Source organism: Annulohypoxylon truncatum, assembly GCF_022578515.1.
Source record: "Annulohypoxylon truncatum strain CBS 140777 unplaced genomic scaffold F4807scaffold_7, whole genome shotgun sequence".
Lineage (NCBI taxonomy): Eukaryota > Fungi > Ascomycota > Sordariomycetes > Xylariales > Hypoxylaceae > Annulohypoxylon > Annulohypoxylon truncatum.
Window position 1 is genome coordinate 1,096,571 of NW_025953793.1, and position 14,537 is coordinate 1,111,107.

The 14,537-nt window shown below is 47.7% G+C and overlaps 6 protein-coding genes across 6 annotated transcripts; 4 read left to right on the plus strand and 2 right to left on the minus strand.

Moving 5' to 3' along the window:
- Positions 1-839: 839 nt before the first annotated feature.
- F4807DRAFT_457958 (uncharacterized protein) lies at positions 840-2,459 on the plus strand (the record flags this gene model as incomplete). Its single annotated transcript, XM_048001123.1, has 3 exons — positions 840-945; positions 997-1,500; positions 1,567-2,459. The coding sequence occupies 3 exons, from the start codon at positions 840-842 to the stop codon at positions 2,457-2,459; spliced, it is 1,503 nt and encodes a 500-aa protein (XP_047856983.1).
- Positions 2,460-3,163: 704 nt separating this feature from the next.
- On the plus strand, positions 3,164-4,124 carry F4807DRAFT_457959 (acyltransferase-domain-containing protein; the record flags this gene model as incomplete). Its single annotated transcript, XM_048001124.1, has 2 exons — positions 3,164-3,878; positions 3,934-4,124. 2 exons carry the CDS (start codon positions 3,164-3,166, stop codon positions 4,122-4,124), a joined length of 906 nt encoding a protein of 301 aa, XP_047856984.1.
- A 1,884-nt stretch (positions 4,125-6,008) lies between these two features.
- Positions 6,009-6,895, plus strand: F4807DRAFT_457960 (uncharacterized protein; the record flags this gene model as incomplete). The annotated part of the gene is made up of 3 exons (XM_048001125.1): positions 6,009-6,032; positions 6,091-6,673; positions 6,801-6,895. The coding sequence occupies 3 exons, from the start codon at positions 6,009-6,011 to the stop codon at positions 6,893-6,895; spliced, it is 702 nt and encodes a 233-aa protein (XP_047856985.1).
- Positions 6,896-7,496: 601 nt separating this feature from the next.
- F4807DRAFT_457961 (uncharacterized protein) lies at positions 7,497-8,309 on the minus strand (the record flags this gene model as incomplete). The annotated part of the gene is made up of 1 exon (XM_048001126.1): positions 7,497-8,309. The coding sequence occupies one exon, from the start codon at positions 8,307-8,309 to the stop codon at positions 7,497-7,499; it is 813 nt and encodes a 270-aa protein (XP_047856986.1).
- Positions 8,310-8,584: 275 nt separating this feature from the next.
- F4807DRAFT_416244 (LMBR1-like membrane protein-domain-containing protein) lies at positions 8,585-11,149 on the minus strand. The gene is made up of 2 exons (XM_047997116.1): positions 10,720-11,149; positions 8,585-10,654 (listed from the first exon to the last, which is right to left on the minus strand). The coding sequence occupies exons 1-2, from the start codon at positions 11,028-11,030 to the stop codon at positions 8,866-8,868; spliced, it is 2,100 nt and encodes a 699-aa protein (XP_047856987.1). The 5' UTR covers positions 11,031-11,149; the 3' UTR covers positions 8,585-8,865.
- Positions 11,150-11,501: 352 nt separating this feature from the next.
- F4807DRAFT_416246 (concanavalin A-like lectin/glucanase domain-containing protein) lies at positions 11,502-13,005 on the plus strand. The gene is made up of 3 exons (XM_047997117.1): positions 11,502-11,774; positions 11,853-11,947; positions 12,006-13,005. The coding sequence occupies exons 1-3, from the start codon at positions 11,682-11,684 to the stop codon at positions 12,766-12,768; spliced, it is 951 nt and encodes a 316-aa protein (XP_047856988.1). The 5' UTR covers positions 11,502-11,681; the 3' UTR covers positions 12,769-13,005.
- The last annotated feature ends 1,532 nt before the right edge of the window (positions 13,006-14,537 follow it).

The window sequence follows — 14,537 nt, forward strand, 5'->3', positions numbered from 1 at the left end:
ACGAATAGCGAGTCAAACCCCGACATTCTACCCCGTCTTTGCCAAGCTTTTGTTAACTCTTTTCGACCCGAGGAGTTATCTAGGTAGCTTATTAAGCTATGAAAATTCTATGACAATGGTACGTATATGAATGAGATTGTTGGAGTGAAAGAGAGTCGGCGTGTTTTGCAGTCGTGATCACAGCTTCAAATATCATGATAGATTTCGGAGATAATAGATCTAGGTAATAGCTCTTCTCGACTAGCATATCGCTCGTTTAATTAGTAAGTCACCATACTCCATGACATGCATATTATATTAGTGCTTGTTTACATCATATATGTACCTAGATTCAATTATACTACGGTCGTTCAAATAACGTACAGGAAGTCATGTCTTCTACGACTTGGGGTTGTCAGATACGTCTACAAGATTGTTCGTAACATGAAGCTGCCCTCTATTCCTTGTGAGATTTCATTAGATCCACGTTAAATACCTATGTTCATCACCAGACGTACTTGCCAATATGATTCTCGACTCATCCTCTCTATCAAAGGAATGCTATTTCCTAGATGTAATCCCTCATCCAACTAATTGACGTATTGATGTTGACGTAAGGGGAAATAGCTACCGTTTAGTTATGTCGTCTATGTAGTGGTATCATTTCGTAGACTCGTTTCCATCGGACACCCGTGGATTTCGCCCATGAGGATCTCTTTTTTACAGAAGTTCACTATTCGATAGTGTTTTTAGAAACATTGGATACGACGTCGTCGATGTCGACTGTCTCCTATATACTTTACTGTCCACATTACCCCCCATCATTAGCTGCGCCTAAGTCATTTTGATAGTCGAACACGATGGATGGCACGACGAATGGCATTACAGGCGATAATCCGAGCCAACACTCGGGGCCCCCTGCAGGCCTAAATCGCACTCATCCTTTGACTGCAGTTGATCAATCCGGTACTGTTAACCTTTATTCCTACAACATAAACTAGCGCTAAAGGTCGACAGCACCTCGACAGTATATTCGTTGGATGTATATCTTCGATTTTCCAGATACCTCAGAACTCCCTATCCGCGAGGCTATCGACTCCATTCAACGGGGTGTTGAATATGCTCTTAGGCATTATCCCTTCCTCGCCGGAAAGCTCGGGGTTTTGCCCGATTCTGTCGACGAGAACCTCCAATTGTATTACGGCGATACCATTGACTCAGAAAAGGTCAAAGAAATATTTAAATACAAGCTCTACGAGGACGATTGGGACAACTACGAGAACTTGTGTAGTCACTACATGCCTGTGTGTCACTTTAAACCGGAAGAATTTTGCGCAGCCCCCCTGAATCCGGATCCCTCCTTATGGCAGCCAGTTTTCACCCTGCAGGCAAACTTCCTCCAAAGCGGTGGTCTGGTCCTTTGTTTCGCCTTCCACCACTCCGTCACGGATGATTGGTCAATTGCTAATTTTCTTAAAATATTTTGCCAAGGTATTCAGCGTCTCGAGGAGCCTCCTTCAGGTATGTGTTCAGTTATCGATCAGTATACTGGTGCTGCAATTAACTGATACGTTGTGGGTCGCTTAGAGTACCAAGCCCCCGATATTTCTGAATATATTTCCCCTGGGGACGTTGGGGACCTCCAGGACTTTCCAGAATGGACAGTCTGCAACAGTGTTACAAATGGGATAACAGCACATGAAGATCGTCCTTCAAACTACATCTTCGTAATGGATTGGGCGAGAGCCGTCGAATGGACTGGTAAGCTCATCCATCACCTTCGCCAAAATCAGATCTATGATTACGTGAGAATAGTCGATTGTCTTGTAGGCATAATCTGGACGGAGATCGTTCGAGCAGGACAAATCGACGCAGTGGCACCAAACAGAGAATCAAGACTACATATCGAACTCAATGTCCGCGATGAGTTATTACCGTCCCTCGACCATTCATACTTTGGCAATATGTCTGCGGCATCTGTCGTTTTGATTAGAAATGGCGATGAAATCATGGCGACTAGCGGAGATGATGAGTATTTCTTCGAGGAGTCTATAGAGCTGTTTTCACTTGCTGCCATGTACACTCGCAGAGCCATTGAAGCAATGAACGACACTTACGTTCGACATCGGTTAACGTATTTGAACAGCCTCAGGACACCTATGGAAATCCAGGAGATAGCGGAAGACGCACTTCATTGCTGCAAATCTGGTACCAGGTTGATCGATGTTGGGGTTGGCGCGGATATCTCTTTCGGCATTCCGGGTACCGGGTCCGAACCCGATGACGGGAGAGCGAAATTCATACGCAGGCCGTGGATGAATGACCCTCACGGAGAAATAAGTGTAGTGCCTAGACAAACGGGAGACGAAGCCGACTGGGAGTTCCAGGTTTGCCTTCAGGAATGGCAAATCGAGTCAGCCGTGCCTCTACTTAAGTGTTGGGGGTTTAAAGCCATAAAGGATGGGGGAGACCAGGCGTAGTAATCATAGCCCTGGAACTATCAGACTTTGAAGGGCAAAGCGTTATGCGTATTTCTTACTAGCGTTGCTATCTTGTCTTTAGCAGTCTTATCCACTGATAATTGCGATTACTATAGTACGGTAGATAGGTTGGAGATGACCTCGGGATGACAACGGAAGGGTAGCAATTGAGAATTAAAATGGGAATTAAACTCAGGTACCTCGCATATAAGCCCTCGTTTGATGCATAGTCTATCAGATAAGAGTTTGTGGGGTTGAATCACATGCGCCATGTGGATTTTTTTTAGGACCCGTGGACGTGTTAGAGTTCACTAGCGCATGTACCTAGGTACGGTTCCCCCTCAACAAATCACGGCTTTCTAGTTGTCGGTGAGAAAATAACCTGCCACCTGGAAATATTTTGCCAAAGTCTACTCTACGCAATATCCTCCAATGTGAGGATGGCACACCAATGGTCCTATGACTATGAAAGTGACCGTAACAGCAAGCGCAACCTGACTTAACTCTTGTCACAAGTGTATATCACAAATTTATTCGCCGATACCTGCCACATCCAGCACAACGTCCAGCACATCCTCCAGCACATCCTCCAGCACATCTTCCAGCACATCGTCCTATAGTATAGTCCATCCGACCTTTAAGAACTTGACCCTTCGAAGATCTCCGACCTATATTTACGACGACTCGCCAATGTCTAGGGCAGCATGTCCTTCCTCTCCATCCTAACCTACTTCATCGGGGGTTACACCACCCTCGTTCTCGCCTTATACATGCTCTCTTCCGTCCTGCCCGTAGCGGGCTTCGCAGCCCGAACCCTCGCCGCCTACATCTCCCTAATAATATGCGCCATCTACGGAGCCGTAGCATCTATAATATTAAGAATACTTGGTCGCGAACAGATTGCGCAATGGACTACCGCACGTGCTTTTAAATATATAATGGCCGCCACCACCGGTGTCACTTTCGAGGTCATCGACCCGAACCGATACCTCGAGACAGTACGGCCGGCCGTTTTCATCGGGAACCATCAAACTGAGTTAGATGTCCTCATGCTCGGGTGCATGTTCCCTAAATACTGCAGCGTGACGGCGAAGAAGGCGTTGAAGAACGTGCCGTTCCTAGGATGGTTCATGTCGTTAAGCGGCACTATCTTCATTGATAGGAAGAACTCGAAAGACGCAAGAGGCGCGATGGCTGGTGCCGCCAAGGAGATCCAGGAGCGAAAACAGAGCGTCTACATGTTCCCCGAAGGCACTCGTAGTTACTCGAAAGAACCTGACCTCTTACCCTTCAAGAAGGGAGCTTTTCATCTGGCCGTCCAAGCTGGCGTGCCAATTGTTCCGGTGGTGGTGGCCAACTACTCGCACGTGCTCTACATTAAGGGCCTGACATTTAAGTCGGGGAAGATCCCTATGAAAGGTAATTAGCATTCGCCTCTTACGTCCTCGGTGGAGTTAACGCTGATAATCCGTAGTCCTTGACCCTATTTCTACCGTCGGACTGAAATCTGAGGATGTTGACGAGCTTACTCGTAGTACTCGAGAGCTCATGCTCAAGGAGATGGTAGCGTTGACCCAGAAGGTTCGAAATAAGCCTATTGAGGTCCCTGCCACAAGCGGTGATGGTGTCGTCCGAGCTAGTGGAGCTGAGGCAACATTATCGTGATGCATGACGGGATTTTATGAAGCTCGGTGGCACCGGACTTCTGATCGTCATTTTTCTAGCTCTACGGTACAGTGTGCTGTTACCTGCTTTATTGGCGGTATGAGAGCTAGTGGTATTGTTACGTGGGAGATATCCCTCAGGGTACGAGAGGTGCATGTGCATTGATTGATACCCCTATAGACCAGGTCATTAGAAACGCGCACCTCGAGGGTCGTCCAAGCAAGGCTCTAGGGCATATAGGAGCGTCGCTCGGCAAGGACGGGTTTTAAAGACTTGTTCATACTTAGATAGCATTTATGTGTAGCGCGGAACGGAGCATCTGACACGGAGTCATAGGAACACATCTGGGGCGCTTGATGTTGCACGAGGGAGCCTCTCTGATTAGATGCTTATAGACATTCGAAGAAAAGATTCATATCTTTACCAGAAATATTCGATACCTATCAAATTAGTCGACAGCGACAGGAAAAAGACGTGCTACGACACCTGACAAGATTCTGCTTTGACTCAAATATGTGCCTAAGTAATAATCTGCTACATCTATTCCAGACAACATGCGTCGACAGGAAGGATATGCTCTGTTTGGGGATCGCCTAGCGCAACATGTGTACGCTACTGTGTCTTCTAGTGGTGGGTTTAAAGACATCTAAGACAGCGCCTTATAGTGGCTGTCTCTATGTGCACAACATGCGCTCCACCTTATTCCCGCTCTCCCGAATCCTGATGTTTAACATCAATCCTGACTTGTCTTTGCTTTTGACGTAAGCGGGGTAAAATACGACGACTTCAATCCTCATGAGCCGTACATGGTGAAAGGATACGATCAAGTATTCCGACAAAAGAAGCTGATGGGTCCGATCTCATCGGATTTCCAGTAACTTGCGCGATCCGAACAGGGACGATACCCCTGGATTTTCTTGGCACAGACACAGCTTAGCTTGATTATAGTCGAGAATCTATTGGAGCTGCCCCCCACCAGTCGGGGCTGAGCGACATCACAAATCTCCCTACATCACCTATGACGTTTGGGACAGTGCCATGCTTTGTGAGACGACGTTACAGTGAGGACTGAGATCAAAATATGGAGTAGATTTTTACAATGTATCGAGTATGTATGTTCCAAATTGACGCAATGGGTCTATCCATGTTTGCTATTCCGACCTGCCGACAGCGGTCAAGTATCGACTATTAGCACCGGTAATTTCAGCTAATAAGTTTGATCGGAGGGCGCCAAATGCGTGTGCGGTTCTATGAGCTAACTTGCCTAAAAGGGAAATATTGGAAAATCCCACACGATCTAGAAGGTACAAGAAACGAGACATCTTGTCACGACAAAACACGCCACTAGTTATATGCCGCCATGCCTTTAGAAAATGACGAAGCCATTTAGTTAGCTGAGCTACTTCTTGTGTGTGCACATTCGTTGATACGACTGGTCGACCTCCTTTCAAACCTGCTCCCTATTATGCAGCTGTCCACGAGTAAGGATGCAAGGAGCTGAAATCGGTGACTATATACCGGGAACTCCCAGCTGGGGGAACCATTACTTGGCTTTGAATCCCGCTGAGCACACCCGGATAGTCCAAGATCCACCATGGCGCCCTCGCCTTCGCCGAACCTAGCCATAGCTCTTTGATCTATTGGGAGGCATCCGGTGACGTACCTCGTAGCTCCAAGATGAGCTCCTTTCTAGAGCTCCCCTCAACCGAGTTGAGGAAGCTTGTTCTTCGAAGGCCTCCAACTTCTTAGCTTGTGTCTGTTCTATATAATTACCCCTCTCCCGGCTTTGTCTACCATCGATCTTCCTGTCTCGTGTATATCCCTATAGCTTAATCTACACAGTTCACTTTAATCCATACCTAATCAAACTCACCAACTCTCAATATGTCTTACAACGACAACAACGACGTAAGTATGCTCGAGATCTATTATCATCAATGGCGTGGCTGACATGACATTGGAACAGTCCAGCTACGGCAGTGGCAACAACGACTCTTACGGGTCCTCCCGAAACAATGGCAATGATAGCTCGTATGGGTCGTCTCGCCGAGACAACAACGACTCATACGGTTCCAGCCGTGACAATGACAACAGCTACGGCTCCTCCAACACATCTGGGTCCAAGAACAACAACGATTCGTACGGCTCTAGCAACAACGACTCGTATGGCTCCAGCAACAAAGATAGCTACGGCTCAAGCAACAACGACAGCTATGGCTCAAGCAACACTGGCCGAAACAACAACACCAGTTCGTATGGATCCAACGACAACAGTGACAGCTATGGATCCAGCAACAACCGCCAAGACAATGAGAACTCGTACGGCTCATCTAAGAACGATGACAGCAGCTACGGTTCCTCCAACAACCGCAACAACGGCTCTAGCAACAACGATTCTTACGGGTCCAGCAACTCTAACAGCTATGGTTCGAACGACAACAGCTCCAACTCGTATGGATCGAAGGACAACGATTCCTACGGGTCCAGTAACAACAACTCGTACGGTTCCAGCAACAAGGGAGATAGCCTTACTGGCAAGGTGCTAGAGAGTAAGTCTTACCCCTATTCCTACCCTAGGACCACCTTGGTCTATAGATCCTTGATACTCTGGTCTCTACAAGATCATTGCTATACCAATTTTCATCGATATTTGAATATTTGCTAATTTAACTACAGAGGTTGGTTCAGCCTTTGGAAACGAAGGCTTGGAAGAGAGAGGCCGCGAGAAGCGCGGAGGCTCTGGTGGATTTGGCAGCAACGACAACTACTAAGCTGTTGCCATTCTCATGTTAAACGTGGATGTAATCAGGTGGCCTTCGATGGCACATCTCTAATTACTTAATTAATACCAATCTCTATATGATATTCTAAAGATCCTACGAAAATGATGTCCATCTCGCACAATGTTGTATAGAATGCATACTACCCAGGTGATAATTTCGTATTGCTTCAAATGTATTAGTAATATCACAAAATCAGTGTAGGGGAAAGTCAGTACTCATCATACGCAAATATCACGATATGATTCATTGACCGGGATGATAAAATATTCGCAGTTTATTGAGCTATCTAGAAATGATTACTCCCGAAGCTACAGTCGTGAGCTTAAACACTGTCCCAAGCTTTGAGAGTAAGCATCCGATAAAGATATCCACTTTCCATACTCATGTTTGTTATTGGTCTACTGACCATACTACGGAAGTAAGCCAAGAGAGCGAAGCTGAAATGCAACGACCAAGTAGTAATACCATCAGGTCTAAAGGCATCTTAACAAGACGACAGGAAACTATTCTTCACGAGAGCGTAGCTCTAGAAGCCCACGGCATACCGTGTCCTTACGTATCCCTAAAACACAGACATACACGGAGGGTTTCAACAAGCCTTGATCTGCTCAATAGTCTGCGTCATCTGGCCGAGAAGCGTGTTCAAGCAAGCCCACTCGTAAAAGTGATCCAGGTTCGGGTCGGCGTTGTACGCCCAAGCCGAAAGCAGCTTGTGCCACTCCTGCCTCGTGCGGACGAGCTGCTCCCAGCCGGCCGCCGTCTTCTGGCTGTTGGCCACGCTCTCGACGTACTCGATCGCCGCGTCCACCAGGCCGTCCGTCTTCATCACGTCGTCGAGGATGCGCTGCAGCCGGCCGAGCCCGACCTCCTCTTCCGGGCCCGCCGCCGCCCCCCACGGCGTGACCAGGATCTCCAGGCACTGGAACTTCGCCACGAGCAGCGCTACGTTGACGTGCAGGTTATTCCACGCCTGCAAGACCTGGTAATTGATCTGCTGTTGCTGTTGCTGTTGCTGCGGCGGCGCCTGTGGCGCGGTGAAGCTGATGCCGCCGCTCGCGTCGTTGAGGTACCGGCGGTACTCCTCGCGCTGCTTCGTGCGCAAGTGCCGCTTCAGCGACGTGAGGCGGTCATACGAGTGGCCGCGCCCCTGCTTGCAGCCCTGCCAGCAGCAGACGAACTCTGTGCCGCCGCGGTTCGGGCCGCCGCCCTGCTGCTCGTTGGCGCGCATCAGCGCGTCCGTCATGCGCGCGTCGTCCTCGCGCTCGAGACGCACCTCGTCGTACCCCGGGAAGAAGCAGAACGTGCCCAGGTGGCTGCTTTGCAGGTGCTCGCGCAGGCTGCGCAGCGTGAAGAGCCCGCCGCACGTCGGGCACGGCTTCGTTATGCGCCCCTCTGCTGGCATCTGGTCTTGAGGGTTGATGGCATACGGTACGGGTAGGGTGTTAATGGTTGGTTGGTTGGTTGTTGGTTGGGTTGGGTTGTCTAGTTAGGGGTTGAGGTGAATACCTACACGTCCGTTGTTACACGTATATATCACCAGTCATGGAGGATTTCGTGAGTCAGCGTCATGTTCGCAAACCAGATGGGATTTGTTTTCTGGTGCTGTTTGAGTTAGATAGACCCTAACCATCTATGTAGGTATTCATTGTTTGAAGTGTCATGTAAAGATGCCTGGGGTGTTTAGATTTATACCTGATATTGTGGGTTTGCAAATGCCTGGTTTTCTTGCCTAGAGTTTGCAATTTAGTTCTACATACCTACTTATAATGAAAACCCCTTTCCATTCGTAAAATAGACTTCTGTTTGTCATCGTCAGATTACCTAAACACATTAAGACATATTACCCCTTAAAGTTTGAATATCATTAACCACCTGTGGTATTCACGTGAAAAAACTAGATAACAATTACCCAAATCGAAATTGGTTTTACTAATTAAGTACCGACGAAAATTATATCCTCATAGTCTTATCCTACCACCATCACCCCCAAACCATCGTCTGATGTCTGAGTCACTCCGGCCTGCTCTGTTGCTACTTTCGCCAGCTTCATTACCACCTATCCACTTTGGCTTCTTGATACCCTCTCCGATATCCTGGATCCATTTTGGTGTATCCAAGGTATCAAATGTGTTCTTAAACCGGTGGCTTAGATTGGTAAAGAAGTTGTCTTCTTCGGGCTCCGATTCGGGGGCATCAGACCGAGAAGATCGCGCCGTTCTTCCGACCGGATTATCTCGATATGAAGGCGACGTAGCAAACGGTGTTCTGGGGCCCTCGTTTCTAGCTGCGGGCATCGTCAAAATAGGAGCGGTACGGCCATTACCATTCGCAGACCTAGATGCGGCTTCATCCAATCTTCGAGAAATCGAAGTTCCATGCAACTCGCGTTCGATCAAGTCTCTCCCCTCTCGCCACGAGCCAGTACCGTAGCTGGTCTGGTTCTCTTCGTCGTCATCCACGATATCACCAAATCCAAAGAATCGCTTCACTTTGCCGTACAATCCAAACAGTGTCGCACACACGGGAACGAGAACGAAAACAGGAAATAAGTAGTCGAACCATTTTCCAAGTGGAGTAAGGTCGACGTACTGTCCGAGAATATCATAAAATGTTGTCTCCGAGTATATCTGCGGAGACAGAAATGTGACGAAGTTGTAAGATAGCGGGACGGTTAATCTCGCGACCTGACCCGCGTACCAAAATGCCGATTCGTGGGCGGTGTTACGCCGAACCAGGGCGCGACCACGCCATACTTTAACCTCAGTTACTGAGTGAAGAGCTGCTGTGCACATGTACATTATCCAGAGCGCAGCGATGACTTGGCCTGCAAAGCCGACGCGACCATTCTCGCCTGTCCAGTGATGAACCACGGTAAGTCGGATGACTGATAATTGCGGTAGAGCCGCCTTTACCAACTCGGACCATATGATGCAAGCCGAGGCTAAAGCAAGGAAGGCGGCAAGGAAAATACGAAGATAGGGAACGACGTGGCAGTAAAGAAGATATCGAGTATAGGGGGTCAGGACTGTGGTCTTCTCCCAGAATGAGGAGCTTGGAGAGCTCGCGCCAAAATCAAGCTTCTTCGAAGCTACGGAATCCAAGATTGCTTGCGTCTTTGCAGCATCGTGAAGCAGGCGGTCCCATTCATCGATATAACGCGACTTAGTATGTCTCGCACGATTCAATTGGCGAGTGAGGTCTGCCAAATACTTCTCAGTAATAACCGTGGGAATTATGCGACTGTCATTGTCTATCCTGGGGAGAATATTCCTTGGTCGGGATTCCGGAATATTGCAAATATCCGAGAGCTCCTCGATCCAGTCTTGGAATTCCCTGGCGCTTCCAGTCTTGCGCTTACTTAATTCCGATACTTGGACTTCTAAATCTTCCAGGCTTAGAGAAGCATCTTCCATCTTTTCGTACAGCTTAGGAGCATGGCTCTGGAGTTGACGTAGTCGGCGACTGGCACTCGAATCCCTAAATAGATTTCGGGGAATAGCAACAAGACCGTGACCCATGAGATAGATGGCCAGAACGAGACCCCAGCAGTAGGCAAGTGCGAAAATCAAACCCTTCAGCGACATGAACGAAGGTCCATAAGATATGAAGAAATACACAAGCCCAAGCACACCGGAGCCAAATACAAGCGCATAGTACTGAGCGTTCGAACGTAGAGAATAGAGGATTCGGTCCTTGGGCTCGCGATAACCGGCATCGGAATACTCGGCAAGGATCGGGAGTATGAACCTAGAATAGCTGATGTCAGTAGCCGCCTTTTTAAGTATTTACACATGCTGCGCGGCGAGGATTACCAAGTCAAGACGAAGGTTAGCCAGTATGAGATTCTCCACGACACGAGCAGCGCCCTGGGTGGGAGCCAAATCCCTCTCGTTGTCTCATCGTCGGTACTAGCATTAGAGGCGAGATCAATAGGAACCAATAGGACGATAGTCGCAGGTAGCCATAACGCAAAGAAGACGGGTACTAGCAGGTAGGCTGGGGTCGTTCGCAGTGGAAGATAACGTCGCAGAATCAGGAGAACGATAAGGGAGAGAACAAGTAGCGCGACGAGCGCAAATATCTCAGAGGGTATCGGCGACGGACTGCTCGCGATTCGTATCATACTGGATACATGAGAAAGAACCCCATGAAGCGGGTTCGCGATGGAAATGAATGGAATGGTTTAAGGAATTAGATTAGATGATAGGAGCGCGGCGATTTTGTTAGACTAAGAGTTACGCTGGACTACCGCTGACGTCGGCTTGGAATTCCAGGGATATGGCATGTGCACTTAAACCCTTGCGTTTTATCGCTTTATTAGTAAGAGAGCATGTGATCTCTGAACGTTATTGGCCAAATTTGTATGTGCTAAGATTGTACTTAGGTGGGCATTTGCATGGGCTGGCCCACTTTCAAGTTCCAAGAGATTAAAGTTGTGGTGGTGCATTTGATGTGGCTGAATTATCGATGACTTGCCTGAGTACTTAGGTACATAAGAGACAGAAGCTAAGCAGGGGTAGCTCTATGGAACAAGCTGGCCACTTAAAATCGACCCCGGATTTTTTCATATGGCTGAGGAGAGGCCAGCTATCATCGTGTATAAACCGTCGATCTTCCTACACACGACCGACATATCGCAATAGGGGCTCTTTGCGCCTCACCAGGTCGACGCCAACTTTTCCTTACAGTTCAATTTGCTCTATATCCGCTTATATCTGCATATCGCCCTGCATTTCCTTTACGCACACTTCCTATTACAGAATCGAGGTTCGTCATGTGGTTTCCAGCGCTGTCAGCCCTGTGGCTGGCGGCTACAGCTTGGGGTGCCGTGAGTCGCGATGAGGATGGAAATATTAGGACTATTTCTGTGAGTACAATGTGTGTGTGCGTGGACTACACGCTTTTGGAGCGTTTACTAAATGATCGATTCCCCTTTTCCTTTTAGCTGCGAACCCACACGCTGAAGCAGCCATACCTTGACTCCGATATGCAAAGTCGGTGGTACGATTTTGGAGGCGATACGATAGTTCGGACAGACTCGTACGTCACCATTCATAGTTATAATAGAGCGAATGTTCCCACTCATCACTACACATAGGTATATTCGTCTAACCTCGGATCGTCCATCGCAAAATGGGTGGTTATTTTCTCGGGTACCCCTGACTGCTACGAATTGGGAAATCACTATTGAATTTAAGATCCATGGCAAAAATCAATTATATGGCGACGGCTTCGCAATGTGGCTCACGAAAGAAAGAGGACAAAGTGGTCCGGTCTTTGGGCATGCCGACAATTTTGAAGGTCTTGGTCTCTTCATCGACACTTACAAGAACAACAGACCCGGTGTGGTTTTCCCGTACGTCATGGCAATGGTTGGCGATGGTAAGACGTCATATAACAAGGACAACGATGGAAAGGATACCGAATTTGCTGGGTGCTCTGCTCGTGGCATTCGAAACGCAAACGTTCCGACTAAGTTAAAGATGACTTACTTCCAGGATAAGTCCTTGAAGTTGGAATTGCAGTACAAAAATGAAGACGACTGGCAACTGTGTTTCGAGACGAGCGAACCGCCGGCGATTCCCTCTGTCACATACCTTGGATTCAGCGCCGAGACGGGCGAGCTAAGCGACAATCACGACATCATTTCCATTGATGCGAAGAATCTTTACATGACGGGAGGTACGGCTAGTAAGCCTACACCTGGCAGGGGAAGCGCGAAGTCGCCTCAGCAGCCGAAGAGTGGCGGCAGCTGGACTTGGTTTTTCTTCAAGTTCATCATCTTTGGACTGGCCGTCGGTGGCGCGTACGCAGGATACACGGCATACCGGGCAAACAAGAAGAGGAGCCATCGATTCTAGGGGTAATTCATATGTATCTGATGTTGGGGACGTTAGGGGGCTTTGCCAAGAACGGCACAGACGTACATATCAAAATCATATGAAAATTTGGAACTGTGGTCTTCTCGCGAAGTTCCACGGTCCCCTCATGTGTTACGAGGTTGGCAGGCGTCAACTGGCAGTGTAAAACTAAAGGGCAATATTCTATGCAAAGAAAATCACAAATCCCGAAATGTTCAGATTATTCAACAACTTCGTCAAAGCTGCAACGGAAGATATAGAATACGATTGTGACCTACATCTATTATACCTGGTATCACGCAATTAACCTCTATTATAGCCAACTTGCCGACTTGATGCTTTGATCGGAAGCTAATTATATGATCACAATGATCGCACTGAGACCGTTGCTACCAACCTCCTCCGACAATAACTCAGTTGGGTTGTCTGATGAGTCAAGTGGTCGTGTAGGGTTGCACCGCGTGTCATTGTACGAGGCCTGCAAATATGGCCATCGGCGGATTCCATCCGATGATAATACCATTTCATACGGCATAAAAAGCCCCCTAAATAACATACTCGAAATAGTCGTACGAAGTATCCAATATAATTTGATACCTAAGATGAGGTACTGTGCGTGCGAGTCAAATGGCTTACGGTTGCACGTGAAAATGAATGTTGGTATACGTTTATGAATATAAAATCGAGGGGGTATGAAGGTCGGTTTAGGTGATTATACACAGAAAATTGTGTACGCCCTACCTCGAACAATGCTATTGAAGGTATGACGTCGTCATAATGATGCTCGTTAAAATGTATCTCGTCGAATGCTTCTCACTAGAGCGGTAGAGGCTGTTTTTATATGGAATGACCAAGGTTCCAAACGTTTACCCCACGTCGATACGTACCGCCTAGCCTAACCTAAAAACCTAAACGATTACGCCGTGCGCTGCACGTTACTAGCGGAAGGAGTACCCCTCTCCCCTAATATCTAACCGTCCACGCATACCACCACACAAATCATCGACTATCCATGTTACAATACACCTATCAGGTAATTTGAAATCTCGAGCACTTATCCAGCTATTCAAGGTCGTGTTTCTAAAAAAAGGTGAAAGGAGCAAGGTGTAAGATTGCATTCTCGTTTATAAGACTAGCAGACTAGCTATCCAGCAATGCTCCTCAGGATCTTATCTAGTTCCGATCTTGAATGATGGAACCCTCCAATATTTCATCAGCGTTTCCAACCCACAATTATAAAGGATCTACGTAATGTCCACATGAGATTTCCTTCAGATTCAACCCAAAACCCAGCCTACCTAGGACCTAGGTATTTTACTAGGGAAGCAGAAATGTCGCTAAGAGAGATGCGGCTTTTTCCTTAAACTTCAAAACGGTTCTGGCCAGTGGTTATCCAGCTTTCCCTCGCAGCCTTCATCATCATCGACAGCCCCCAACCCCGCTTGTTATTGAATGATTGGCGCAGAAAAGCAAGATACTGAGAGGAAAGGGAACAGAGGACCCCACCTTTTTCGATCCTCTCGATGGTCTAACGTGCTCCTTCTCCTCGCCTTCGACCAGCGCCTCGTTCTAAAGGATCCCACAGGCTTTTGGTGCTTCCAACATGAGCCACTAAACCCCCAACCCCTTTTTATCTTAAGAGAGGTAATAGTAGGGTTATGTGGGCTCGTGCTACTCTCTGCTCTTTTTCCTTATGTGTATAGTCACATATTTGTTTTATCTACTATTTTGCTATCTACATAACACTTATCCCATTTACCTAGGTAAGG